The sequence below is a fragment of the Lutjanus erythropterus genome, chromosome 12 (genome assembly GCF_056507025.1).
Source record: "Lutjanus erythropterus isolate fLutEry1 chromosome 12, fLutEry1.hap2, whole genome shotgun sequence".
Taxonomy (NCBI): Eukaryota; Metazoa; Chordata; class Actinopteri; order Lutjaniformes; family Lutjanidae; genus Lutjanus; species Lutjanus erythropterus.
The window spans coordinates 33,354,015-33,367,799 of record NC_139328.1 but is presented as its reverse complement, the minus strand read 5'-3'; the positions used below and the strand labels follow the sequence as shown (position 1 = coordinate 33,367,799).

General features: G+C 40.5%; 1 protein-coding gene across 1 annotated transcript in view; it reads right to left on the bottom strand.

Moving 5' to 3' along the window:
• brinp2 (bone morphogenetic protein/retinoic acid inducible neural-specific 2) overlaps window positions 1-13,785 on the bottom strand; it is a 345,188-nt gene that overhangs the window by 196,951 nt on the left and 134,452 nt on the right. Inside the window, exon 2 of the mRNA XM_084732412.1 lies at window positions 2,576-3,028. Coding sequence (XP_084588538.1) covers window positions 2,576-2,961 — 386 coding nt within the window. The 5' untranslated portion in view covers window positions 2,962-3,028. The remainder of the gene's footprint in view (window positions 1-2,575; window positions 3,029-13,785) is intronic.

The window sequence follows — 13,785 nt, the reverse complement described above, 5'->3', positions numbered from 1 at the left end:
CACTGGGTACTGTGATGGGGCATCTTTCATTGACACGGTCCACATCGGGCATGAAAGCAACTGGACCAAAACACGGAAGTGGGCCATTCTCATCCTCTGAGTCGCAAGGCCATAGAGGAGGATGCAAGAAGGCAGGCAAGAGGATCATCGCTGATAACGTCTCCAAAATATGGCCAAGACATAAACAAATGTTGCCTAGTAGATGACGCAAGCATACTCCTCTTAAACGTTGTGTTTATCGGCAGATTTTAAATCAGCTAGGTGCGTACTGCCACCTACTGTGTGAGGGTGTGTGTATATGCAAGAACAACATTACTAGCTGACCGGAGGGGGAGCAATCATACTCTGGCATGGTGTGAATCACTTGTACCTCAGCTTTACCCCACAACTTGTTTGTTTGGACGAGTTTCTTCCAAACTTTCAGTTTCACCTTTTTAGTCGTTTGGTTATATGTGAACACAGCAAATGCACATGGTTGTGGGGTAAAACAAGCAGGCGAAGACTGTCTCGAGAGGGTGGTCTCAGCTAGCCTCCACTTAAACTCTGGAGGGCTTTGTTTCCAATCAGAGTACAATAGACGCTACCATACAAAACAACTTGCTCATGCATTGCCCGATGGGACGCTCTTTCACATTGGTACAGCTGTTGAATCATATTTACCTGATACACCACCTGAGGAACAATTGTGGTGCAAGTGTGTGGTAGTACGCACCCATCAGAGCCCATCTCTGACAACAGAATCTTCTAATAACACGCAGCAGGACATTGTCTTCTAGTCACAGTCTAGATGCTCTGGGGAACTGGCTATTGTTCATTTAATGAATAGTGGCATATTTACCACATGCAATGAAATCAATTAGCAATAAACACTGCTGGTGCTCCATAATGAAGAAGACAAGAAAAGACAGAGGAAAGAGGAAGTGTTTTGAAGAGAATCTGTCCAGTAATATTTCTGACCAATGAGAGAACAGCTCAAGGACACAAGCCATTTGTTCACAACTTTTGGACTGGCATTTTTTTTTAAGAGTTCAGTCCATTTGAGGACAGTATTTCTTATGTTTGAAGGAGGCTACTGATGTTAGCATGCTAACCAGCAAGCCCCAGCCAATCCTCATAATACTACTTTGTAGCTAAAGAGGCATTAGCGCATCACAGTAGCATCCAGTCTGCCCTCAGTCTATAAGAAAAAGCAGCAATGCCCCATGGGCAAGAAACCACATTCAGCGGCAAAGAAAAAAGTGATATAAATAAAAACAAAACCAGGAAAGTAAACAGTTAATGCTTAAGTTAGCTATTTGGAGATACCTTAAAAAGACAACTAATTGTGTAAATTTACTGACTGTTGATATGTTTGCTAAGTTAGCTTTTTGTTTTTTAATGGGGTAAAACGATGACAAGATACCTGTTGATGTTAGCATGCTAACCAGCTAGCTCCGGCCCATCCTGTCTCATAATACTAATTTGTAGCTAAAGAGACAACAGTGAGTCACGGTAGAGTCCAGTCTACCTTCAGTCCAATATAAAAAGAAGTATTGCTACCTGAGGGCAAAAGACCATGTTCAATGCAAAGAAAAAAAGAAAAAGAAGTGATGGAAATAGAAGCAAAACAGCATTTAATTGGCATTAGTTTCCACTATTGGAGACAACTCTTTGCAATTAAAGTCCTGAAATTTGATGTTGAATTTGCAACGTTTCCTCTAGACTGGTATGTAAACACCTGTTAATGCTCCTGTTAGCTATGTAGCAATAGCTGACAAAGGTAGCTAATTGATAGTGTTAATATGTTTGCTAAGTTAGCTCTTTGTTGAAAGGAATAAAGACCCCAACTTTCTAATCAAATACTGACCCAAATTTGTTTGGAGTGTGAATCTGACAGGTGCCTAAATCTTACATATAGCTTACATAGAGCTAAATAAAGGTATCAAATTGTCCCCAGATCGCATCAAAAAAGACTGGAACATGATTGCATCATATGAGAGGACGCTGATACATATATGAGATTATATTTAAGGAGGAATGTGGTAAATACTCCTGCACAGACATGAGTTTATATACCACCCCCACACAAAACAAAACTACAGATGTTTTGACCTGGGGGCATGGTTTTAGAAAGATATGTGCATTTATCAGGCATCAACAAACCAGTAGATGCCTTTGTTTCATTATGGGAAATGTAGGATCCAGTGTTTGTGGAACATTACCTGTGCTAAGGACTAAAAGCCAGGATGTCTCAGCCCTTGCTGCTTTGATTTTTGCCATTCTTTTGTAACCTGTCCCCCTTGGGTGCCTTACTTTTGTGCAATAATAAATCACAGGAGTGGTCATAGGCCAAAAAAGTCAGGAAGCCCTACTTCAGAGGATGGACAGAGCTATAAGCGAGAGGACAACATTTTCGTTCCACCTGTTAAATCCTGTGACACACTCTTCGTCTGCCTTTTCCTCTCTCTCTCTCTCTCTCTCTCTCTCTCTCTCTCTCTCTCTCTCTCTCTCTCTCACACACACACACATACACACACACACACACACACACACACACACACACACACACACACACACAGGTGCAGAACTCCCTTACCTGTAAATCTTGTATCTAGTAGAAAATCCCTGCTGGAACCTCTCTCTGAACTCTGTGTACTCAGGACATCTGTGGAAAGGTCCCTTCTCTGACAGCAGCCAGTCCAGCTGCCCGCCGCTCTGCCTCGTGCTGAAGCCCCACGGTGACGAGCCGGACGGGGACGAGGACGAGGAGGAGGACGATGATGACGAGGGGGATGACAGGGAACCGTGGAGCACCTTCCCGCCGTGTCCCCCACCGCCCACCTGCTCAGCTCGGGCAGGCCACGGCAGCCATAGCAACACCCACGGCAACCATAGGAACATCAAGGAGGACGCCGACCATCTAGCAAGGCAGGAGGAGCCATGGGAGCACCTCTGTCTTCTCATTGGCCAATGAGTCGCCATGGTCCCGGTGGTGATGTACTAGGGCACCTAGGACCGGCATTTCTTCTGACAGTCACCTCCCACCGGCCTGAACAACAACAACACAGAAACATTTGCCTTTAGTTTCATGATGAAAGGTTGAACACATTTTTTAGTGTATAAAAAAATTCTGTTTAATCACAACATGTGGACAGAAATGTCCATCAATGACAGCAAAAATGAATAGAGTCCAAAATTATGACGGCAGCATAATGGCCCCCAAAGTGGTATTTATCCATTTAGCATCAATCATAGCAGTGTGATTGTTTTCATGTCTGCTCTAAATGTGCATATGAATGGTAATCTCCTCATGTCAGAGACACACATAATTATTGTTATTAGACCATGAACATTAATTAAATGCACATATCAGACGGGCATTGCCTTCAATCCTCCAAGGGACTTTTGCTGCCAGCTATGCCTGTCATTTCAAGTGTTTCATGTGGATATCTTGGATTTCCTGCACGTTTATGCACATTTATCCCAGGGATCAGCAACCTGTGGCCCACATGATTATGTTGACTCACTCATGGATAAGTAGGCCACATGGTTAAACTGTTTAATTTTTTTCTGTTTTCATGATCATATGTCTGCAACATGGTTGTTTTAATTTGAGAATTTCTGTGTCTGACTTCCTGCTTGCTCAATCTGTTCAATGCAGATTGACGCAGCATCCATTAAAAATGACTCGCTTCTGGGATGTGCTGTGGTGCTGCTGGTGGCGGACCACAGCGCAGCCATAATGCCACACTGCCACGCCTAGTGGAATCAAGCTGTTACGTTCTTTAGTTGTAAAAATGTTAACTCTATACGCCACCTCAGCGCCTTTGACTTTAACTTTAGCTGGTGGCTGGTCTTGAATAATTGCAGCTCCAGGCAGATTTCTTCTTTTTCTTTTGATCAAAAATGTTTCTTTTGATAATAAAGGTTGCAGACCCCTGATTAAAACCTAGACCAAGTTATGACCAAGACCACAGCGTATCAAGACCGAGACAAGACCAAGACTTTTAGGGGTTTAAACCAAGTCAAGACCAAGACCAGAGCAGTATGAGTCTCACACTGCAACTGCACCGCTTATGATGAAATATGGAACATACAAACCACATGTAATTCTCCAACTGATCACATCAAGATACCCTCAGAAAACTAGTTTGCTTATTTCTTATTTGGAAAATTTGCTTTGCTTGGTAGCAATATTATTAGCTGCATTTGAAAAAGAATTTTGACATCTAATCACAGTAATAATGTTAACAATTAAATCAGACAATACACAAGCAAGGTGCCTCCACAGTTGTGCTCTGGAATGGTTTTGAAATAAATCATCTGAGTCCTCTGTCTGACACAGAGACAAGACCAAGTAAAAATACTGAGACTTACACAAAGTGTTTTTGAGACCAGTCTCAAGATCCAAAGGCCAATCTTGAGTGCTAACATTAACTAACACTAACACTTATGTGTCTCTGTTATCCAGATCACAGAGCTGATTCATTAGTTTTTCTGAGATTTGTGCAAATACATCTAGAGCTGTTCAGCGACTACCAAAAACCCAGGAGGAAGACTAACTTGTGCACTCAACAGTTTAGTTTCAACAGTAACAGTTTAACTAGATAGCTAGCTAATAAAGCATGCATATGTATCAACTATTACATTCACATGAATAAAAGATTTATGAACTGTGAGTGACACAAAAGTTTTATCACCTTCACAGATTCTCACTCATGTCACTCCTTCATCCATACAGATCATTCAATTGTTGCACTAATCAGAGATCAGATGAATGCTGAATAATTGATGTCGTAACACTCAGTGAATCTCATGCATTTAATGTGTGACTCCAGAAGGAATACAGAATCAGGAAAGATTACTGGCTGGGAAAAGCAGGAAACTGCCTCAGGGGCCCCTGGCCCTCAGGGGGTGCTTTTTCTTTTTTTTCTTTTTTTTGTTTTTGATTAACTACAAATGTGTTTAATAAAATGAACCACTAAAGCACAACTCAAAACTGAAGTAGCTGGTTCTGAGGGGTCTATATATTTATGATATCTATAAGATTTCTCTTGATATTATGCTTACATGCTGCATCTATATTCTGTTTATGTTTCATTAAAACATACCAAACATATAGTTTGTAGCAAACTTGGGGCGACTGTATTGCCTTTAAGGCAAAATGTTGGATGGACTTTAATTTTGATATACTTTTATTTTGATAAGTGTCTGTCAGCTGAAGGTCATCAGCTGGGCACCACCAGTCACAGCAGTTTCTTTATTTACTCAGGCTCAAGCATAGACGGGTGCGAGGACCCTATTGTTTAAGTAGGAATCCTTCTTCTTGTCTTTTTCTCCCAAATGAATTGCATTTTTGAGGGCCTAAAATGTGCATGACAGGACATGTCTCCTGAGGTAAAGCTTTGCTGACCTGTCGTTATCACATTTAACTGTGATTGGCGCAGCCGTTTTGGAGCAATGAGGCCAGTCACGCGATTGGTGGACAGAGTATCATCACCCCCGCTGATCTATATTCACCTGCATCCAACCCTTTTGATGGTTGTCTATAGGTCCTGTTTCTGCATGTGTGTGTATTTCAGGCATCTCTAAGTATGCATAAAATTACAACAGAGTGAAGAATGTCATTTCCCCTCTGGGATTAATAAAGTATGCCTTCTTATTAAAATTTCAACTGAGGGTGCAAAATATTAAACTAAGGGTGCAGTGCATGCTTTGGCACCCTATAGAACTGGACGTGGACACAGTAAACAGCAAGTAAAGCTTACATCAACTCAAGTCATCATTTTGCAGGAAAGAGTTTAGCCAGTTGGATTCCTGCACTGTCGTGAACACAACGCAGCTCTATAGCAGGTTAATCCTGGCCCGTCACCAAAACACAACGCATTCAATGGATTTCTGTGTTGTTCTTTACCTTTATGCTGCACTCAATGTCTTCCAAACTGTTTAATCTACTTCAGCTAGTGCTACATTTCCCACAATGCCCTTACACAACCTCCAGACAATAAGCATGAAACTAAATCCATTTTAGCTGTGACTGGAGAACATCACAGGAGGTAACTTTGCGTTCAGTTTTTCACTTTCAAGAACACGTAAATCATCAAGGAAAAGCACAGGAACGATTGTTTCCTTGTCGCTACAGGCCACAGCTATCAGCTGTCTGTCAGTGTTAAACTGTGGTCAGTCACTCATTAATATCTGCCAGGTGGACTGTCAGTGGTTGTCCAAACGTGCGCTTGCATACAAATAAGTTTTCTCCTCAGTGTAACCGCTTGTTTTTATGCAAATGAAGGTCAAATGAAATTCAGCCAAGCTTGTGGTTTAGCAGTGGTTTGAGACGGTGTTCAGTCTTGATGGCACAGAGTAAGTGAGCTGAATTTGATCATGATATCCTGCAAACTGTAGGTGTGAAATGGTTTCATGCTTGTCATTGTTACAGGACTGGGAAGGCTGGTTTTAAGCTGCTGTTTTCTAATAGGAGAGAGAATGTTCTTAGATGCAAATTCCAGTTAAGTTACCAAATTTTATATTTTCGAATATAAAACTACAATTTTTAGAGTAGTAGTGATTCATTTAGGAGTGGCAAAATAATCTAAAATCGCTTTGGTGATTACAGCAGTTTTAGCTCTCAAGCTAAACTGAACCATCAGCTGTGCTGCAGGATGAAAAGTAGTTTTGTTAACTTTTCTACGAAAGTTTTTCTTGAATTCAGGATTCATTAACCAGGGCCCAATGTCCCATGGCCACTTAATATTCCATGTAGCTGGTGCGGCGTTGTGGTTGTGGCTAAGGGGCCTGGATCTGCCCATTTGTGCAACTGACCCATCCTCAATGAGTGAGAGAACACATATATTCTTAACTTTAAATTTTAATTGTTCAAATTCAAATAAACTATAAAACAATAAACTATAAAAACTGTAACTATAAAAAAAAGACTTTCTGAAAAAAAAAGCAAAAGACAACATTCATTAAGCCACTGTCATGTGTGAAGTCAGCAGCAGGGAAGAAAAACTCTGTATAAAGACAGAATATTTTCACATCTAACTCAAGTGCATTATAGATTTATTTCGTCCAAACCACAGTTGGTGATTGTTGGAACAGTGGAAACACAAACCAGCAAACAGGGAGGAGAGGAGCTGGGAGGTCCAGCTGGAAATTCCTGCCTGACTTGACTGTATTGCAAATGCGATTTCCAATTTTAAAAAAAGAACAATACATTTTTGCACAAGTTGAGCAAAATGCCCACCTGTTCTGCTTGTAATAAGTACAAAGTCTGGCAGATAAATAACTTGCTATCTTGTCATAATCAACCAGATGTGTATCATTTCTGTTTTAGCAAGACTATCATTTGGAAACCGTCAAAACAGTATTAACATCTTGGCCTTCCATTTAGATGTCTAAGTTTTATCCCCAGACTGCGAGCTTTCACCAATGTTTCACAAATACACTCATTCCTTTGCGCTTTTTCATTGAACATTGTACAAAAACAGTGAACAGTACTTGTCGGTGGCTAACTATGCCAAGGCTACTGAAATGTGGGTTTACTAAGCTTACTGAAACTGCGGATGGGGTCCTTTCAGAAGAACCAAAAACACAAAAATAAATGACTACGAAAGAATGAAAAAGCAAGAGAAATTCTGTGAATGGAAGGAGTTTGTGCCTAGAATATGGCATATCTAAGGGTATGATGTACTGCAGTGTGCGCCACTAGTTTCTTCAACCAGCTGAAAAGTCTAGCTTGAAAAGGGCCGGCACTTTCAAAAAAAGCACTGGTGATTGGGTGAACCATTTGTCTATCACATCTAACAAGGACTAACTCGAAAGAGTGAACATCCATGGAGAAAAGCCTTCAGTGTTGTCCTTTACTCTTCTTTCAATGAAAAAACACTCTCCAGTTCAGATATCAAAGCATCTATGCTTACCTCTTCAGGAGCCACCATTGTTTGTTTGCCACGCCCATAGCTGCCAGTAACCCCTCCTAGGACACTGATTAGCTGTACCACTTTTGGCGTGGACACAAATGGATAACCTGAAGCCTGACAAGATGGATTCTCATGTGATCTCATGAATCCAGCTGCCTCACAAAATATTAGCGTCTATCCCTGGAATTGTTGAGCAGAATGAAGCCTCACATGCATGCTATTTCCAGTGCATTTAGCCATTCATGAAATTATACAGAACCAAATAATCAAATTGACTCAGGGGTGCAAGGTGCACTGAAAGAGCTTCTTTTATAATAACGCTAAAGTGATTTTTAGCAGGGGTCAGAATTTAAATGACTTTATTAAAAAGGTTTTAATGGTTGAAAAGCACTTGGAGGAGCACCTGTGGCACGTTGAGTGTTGACTGTAGTGTCACAACAGCAACATATCTGACTGCTTTCTTTCTTTCTTTCTTTATGTGTTTGGACAAAGATGTCATCAGCTGCTTCCATACAGATCAGGTGCGCTCGCAGCACAAATCACATTACAGCTCAGGTGTGAATTCACATCATCTAACACCAAAATCATGCATCAGACAAACACACACACACTGTATTGATGTGACACTTTGTAAAGACTTTACAGTGCCCTTCAGAAAAGTAGAGGCTTGCTCTTCGTTTCACTGTTAATGACTATCAGGCTCGCTGGGTGGAGTCTTCGGGGACAAATCAGCATCCTAGACCGGATATGTAAAGTAGTGGAGAAGATGCTTTAAGTGGATTGGGATCCTAAGTATTCCCTGTTTATCTTACAAACAAATTAGAGAATTAATTTCAGGTGGATAAATGCAGGCTCAGACATGAAAAAACACAATACTCAGGGCGCTGCATTTTTAATTTTCGCTCACTGCACCGAGAGATTACTGCAGTTTGAAAAGGCAATTAGCAAAGTCATCTGTCAAACGATTGTATTTATGCAACAAAAAACAGCACAAGAACTTGATGTATGGAACGGGATGCTGATGCTGTTTCTTGTACTGTACAGCCCAAAGGTATAGATGGTGCAAATTAAAAATGAGCAGCCTGGTGGAGATCTAATTTCTCTTTTTGTTGTGTCCTGGGAGGGGCAAAAATCATCAGCTGTGGAATACCACAGATATACATCCCAGGCCTCTAACTGCCTCCTTAATAAGAATAAAATAAACAACAAGAAAATTCTCTCCCTGTGTTTTTAACAATGAAATTCCACCTTAACTTATTTTAACCACTTATATACCACTGTGATTTGAATTACTGCATTCAGATGAACCAATTATATCAAAGCAGCGGCACAATTTTCTTCCCTACGCTACACTACACCACTACAGAAACAATTCATGTGAACATTTTCAGCTATGAAACAGCTTTCGCTAACTTGCACAATAGTCATTAATCAGTTAGCTTATTTGTTCAGAGATTCAATTCAATATTCTTAATCTGTAAACAGCATCTGTTTGGTCTTATTTTGAATGAGCATTTTCTGATTAAGACATGAGATACGCTGGTGTTATTCTGGTTTTAGGGGCGTTCTTTGGACATGTTGATTGCAAATTCAGAATATGCATCCCAGTTGGGTTTTTTACTGCTGCCTCTCGCCCTTTTATGATCAGCTCTGTGCTGTAAACAAACCATCTTGCCAAAAGTTTGCAAGGTTGGGGCACTTGGATATAAACAGATGGATATCCACAAAATATCGTAACGCTGACCTTTTCAGGGTGGATAAATGGATGCAAAAGGGAAACAGGAATATTAGAGGAATATTCATTTTCATTCACCATGAAAACAGCTCACTTGGAATATTGTCTTTTTCAGAATTAGGGCAAAAAAATAATGTAAATGTAGTCAATGTTGCCAAATTGATTGTTTTTTCTTATTTCACTTGGTGGATAAAAACATTTTTCGAACCATTTGGTTGGTTTCCACCAATGAAAAGTTCCATTCCAGTAAACTGGCTCCTCCTCTCACCTGAGTTGGTACGATTGAGGCTGACAAGGCTCAGAGTTTCAGTAGACTCAGCCTGACAGGCTGAGGCTGATGACTGTCAAAACCCTGTCATTTCAGTTTATTGCAACTATGTTGAAACATTTCCTGTTCCAGGAATTATTCAGTCACAGCTTTGTGATAAAAGCCTTTATATTAAATGTTAATATTCTCTAAAGCAGCATTTCCCAGACATAATAATATGCAACATCTGGGTAGACTTTCAAAATAAAGCTGCAAAAATGCTAAGGATTTATTTTTTATCTTTTGATCCATCCAGAGAACTACGCCAGTGATTAACTAGGTCTAACAGACGATCTCCACTCGCTCTACGCCTCCCTCACCCTTCACTCTACATACTGTCATCTACATACTGTGCACAGAAACACACAACTCTCCTGTTTAACGTATAGATCTACATATGCTGCTGTTTTGTAAAAGCTTGTAAGTGAACCTGGTTGGTGTCGATGTCACGGTTTCATTTTTTTTAATAGGCTCCGTCATTAACGGCCAGCCTCGCTTACTGCTGTGAAAACAGAATCGAGTTGTGTGTTTTTCGGGTGACTTTATAAAACATCCTGCTGATGAAGAAAGTCAACAGATTAGACATAAACAGGGAGAGAGAAACAGAGGGAGGCCCAGCGTGTGTGTGTGTGTGTGTGTGTGTGTGTGTGTGTATGTGTGTGTGTGCGCAACAGGAGACTAGAGGTGTGGGCGTGTGAGTGTGGGGAAGAGAAGGAAAAAAGTGAAAAGCGAGGTGAGCAGATTAAAGTAGTTTGTCAGTAAACACTAAAATGAAGTGCAGAAGTAAAATAAAAATGGTAAAATAGGAAATAACCTACTAGAAATGGGGTAATTCTATAATAGTGTTGCAGAGAATGTTAGCTTTGTTGGGCTGCTTGCAGCATCCAAACCTAAGCTACAAAATGGAATGAGGCAAACCAACCGTCAAGCCACAAATCATCTAACGCCAGTTTTATTGATCTTGACATGTGACGTCTGCATGTTTACAGATCTGTCATTTGTGTTGGACGTTGTGATAAGAACTGAAATGAGATTAAAATGGAACCGACTGGAACAATAAATGAAGGCTTTTTACAGAGTGAACAATGGGAAGAGATGAAAAAAGTGTGGAAGTCACAGAGGATGAATGAGAGAAATGCGAAGGAAAAGTGACAAATGATGAGGAGAGAAGGGGAGAAGACAAAGGAAAAAGACAGTAGCGATCTATAGGTGCAAACAATGAGGAGGAATGTTTGCCGGCCTTGATTGTGTGTTATATACAGTATATTCTCGTCTGTCAATTCTTCCTTTGTGTCTCCTCTCTACTGGACCTCGCTCTCCTCTCTACCCTATTATTCCTGACAGTCATTCTGTTTCTGCCATCTTTTCTTTCTCCATCTCCAACTGGAAAACCAACCGTTCAATCCAAACCTACTTTGCAAATTAACTGAAACATGAAAATTTGATGCTCTTCGTACCAATTCATAGGGTTTTCTTATGAATATATGGCACATATGAGAAGAATTCCTGCCATGCCTTTTCCACTCCAAGGAGCCGTGAGATTTGCCTTTCAAATGCGGTTCTGTAACTTCTTAAAACGCCACCTCTCGCGGAAATAAGCGATCCCCATAACTGCCAGGCCCCCTTCTCCTCCGAGACTCCCCCCGCTAATTATAAAATGCATAAAACATGCCGCGAATGCCAGCGAGACAATAGAGGGAAATTGTGAATTTTTAGCGCTGACATTTAATGTTCGCCTTGCATTATTCACACACCCTTTGCGTATTTACCCTTCTCTCTCCCCCAACCTCGGGGATCGGGAGGGAAGATAGGAAAAAGGCACGAACATCTCGAATCCATATTGGAGAGTAGGCGGGAGGGGGCAGAGGAAGGTGAGGGTGGCCAGGTGGAATGGGAAAAAAAGGGACGACGGCGGAGTCAAGGGGGATCGGCGGCTTATGTTTATTGGATTTTTTTTTTTTTTCCATCGTCTTCAGCGGGCTTAGGGAGAGGGAGGAGTGAGTTGTTGCGCCGTGTTTGCACAAAGAGGGAGAAAGGAAGGAAATGAGAAACATGAGGAATGCTGGGAGCGGTGACAGGGAGACAAGAGGGGGAGATTGAGGGAATGTTGAGCTGGAAAAATGGTTCTTGAAAGAACACAGCTGAATCGTTTCCACCAGAACTTACCAGGAGTACTGGTGGATAACAGACTGACTGATTAGTCATCACTGAAATCATAATGTAGCAATACAATTTTAAAATCCCAGAAGGCAGAATATTTGTTTAAGGCAAAACATGTCAAAATGCCATTATAAATTGAATATTGTTGTGATTCAGAGATGTCCTGGCCTACTCATGTTCTCTACACTCATGAAATCATCTTTATTTGGTAACGATCAGCAGAAATCAAACTGCAATCATTTAAATATGTTTTTCAATGAAAAGTCAGTCAAAATAATTGCAATTAGATATTTTTTCAAAATTGCTCAGCCCTCCTGTAGGAAGCAAAGCAATACACAGCAAAGTGTTTAGCCACTTAAAATAAAATGCCAAAAAAGTCAATATTATACCTCACTGTCAGCCATGATCCAGCCAACATCACTTTCTCCAAACCAGTCAGACTGCAAGGTAAAATGACTGTTTGTGCCAAGAGAGACAGTGTTCTGGAGTTGCTGTTACACAAGCAACTTCTGTGTTCTGTGACATAAAATTACTGTTTTGGCCAAAAAGAGTTTGGTGGCTTTAGAGAGAGAGAGAGAGAGAGGTATTTGGCTGACATATCCATGGCAATGTCTGATGACAAGGTAAAGCGCTGAAAATATTCTAAATACAGCGTCCGCCTTAACTGATATTGATTTTTTTTAAGTGGCTAAGATACATTTTACTGCCGACCCTGTCCAGTATGCTGGCAATTAGGTTTGAGTCAGATGACTTTGGAAATGTAGTCAGTTACTGAATACTAATTACATGGTGATTTTTGTCATTAGTAATGTAATCCATTGGATTATTTCAAAAACATAATCTAATCTTTTGGATCACTTCAAAAACACTTCAAAAACAAACATAGAAATATGCGCCTGCCAAACTACTATTAAAGTAATTTTACAATTTTACAATGATGCTGACAGAAAAGATTGAGCTCTACAAAAAAAATCTTTTTTTTCTTTTTAAACATCTTAAAACATTTTCAGTGCAATAAAATACATTTCTGAGCTTTGCGGTACACTTGTGTAAGAATCCCTGCATGTCAGACCCAGTTGTCATGATGGTTATGATGGAAACAAGCTCCGTAATTTTAAAAACATAATGAAAAGTGGAATCAAGTAAACCTTGATAATGTAACATTTTCTAAAGGGCTGATTATAGTAGTAGTAGTATAGTAGTAATCCTGTTTACATGTAATCCATTACTACTCAGCCCTGGTTACTGTGTGAGTTTGGTGAATCCAAACTTACCCTTTAAAACAGTGAAGTCACACAATAAAACAAACAAACTAACCAGTCAAAGCAACAGTAAACGAGCAACTCTGGAGTTCTACAAGGTAAAGTTACTGTTTTTGCCAAAGGAGTTTGGTTGCTTTGGCGAAAATGATATAACAGCTTATATAACAGCTGTTTGCCATTGGAAAGGGCTGTCTGACAGCAAGGTAAGGTGGTGAAAATATTCAAAATAAAGCACACACTTGAACTGATACATTGCTTAGCTTCCAACACCGGTCCTCCATACACTGACTATGTACAAGTACCTCATGCGACCCCACTTCAACACAGCTGCACCGTCCCTGTACACTTCCCACGCAGCTGCTGGGTGACCGAGCCAAAGTCTAATACGAAAGCGGTTTGACCTCCTGACTTGTTTAAATC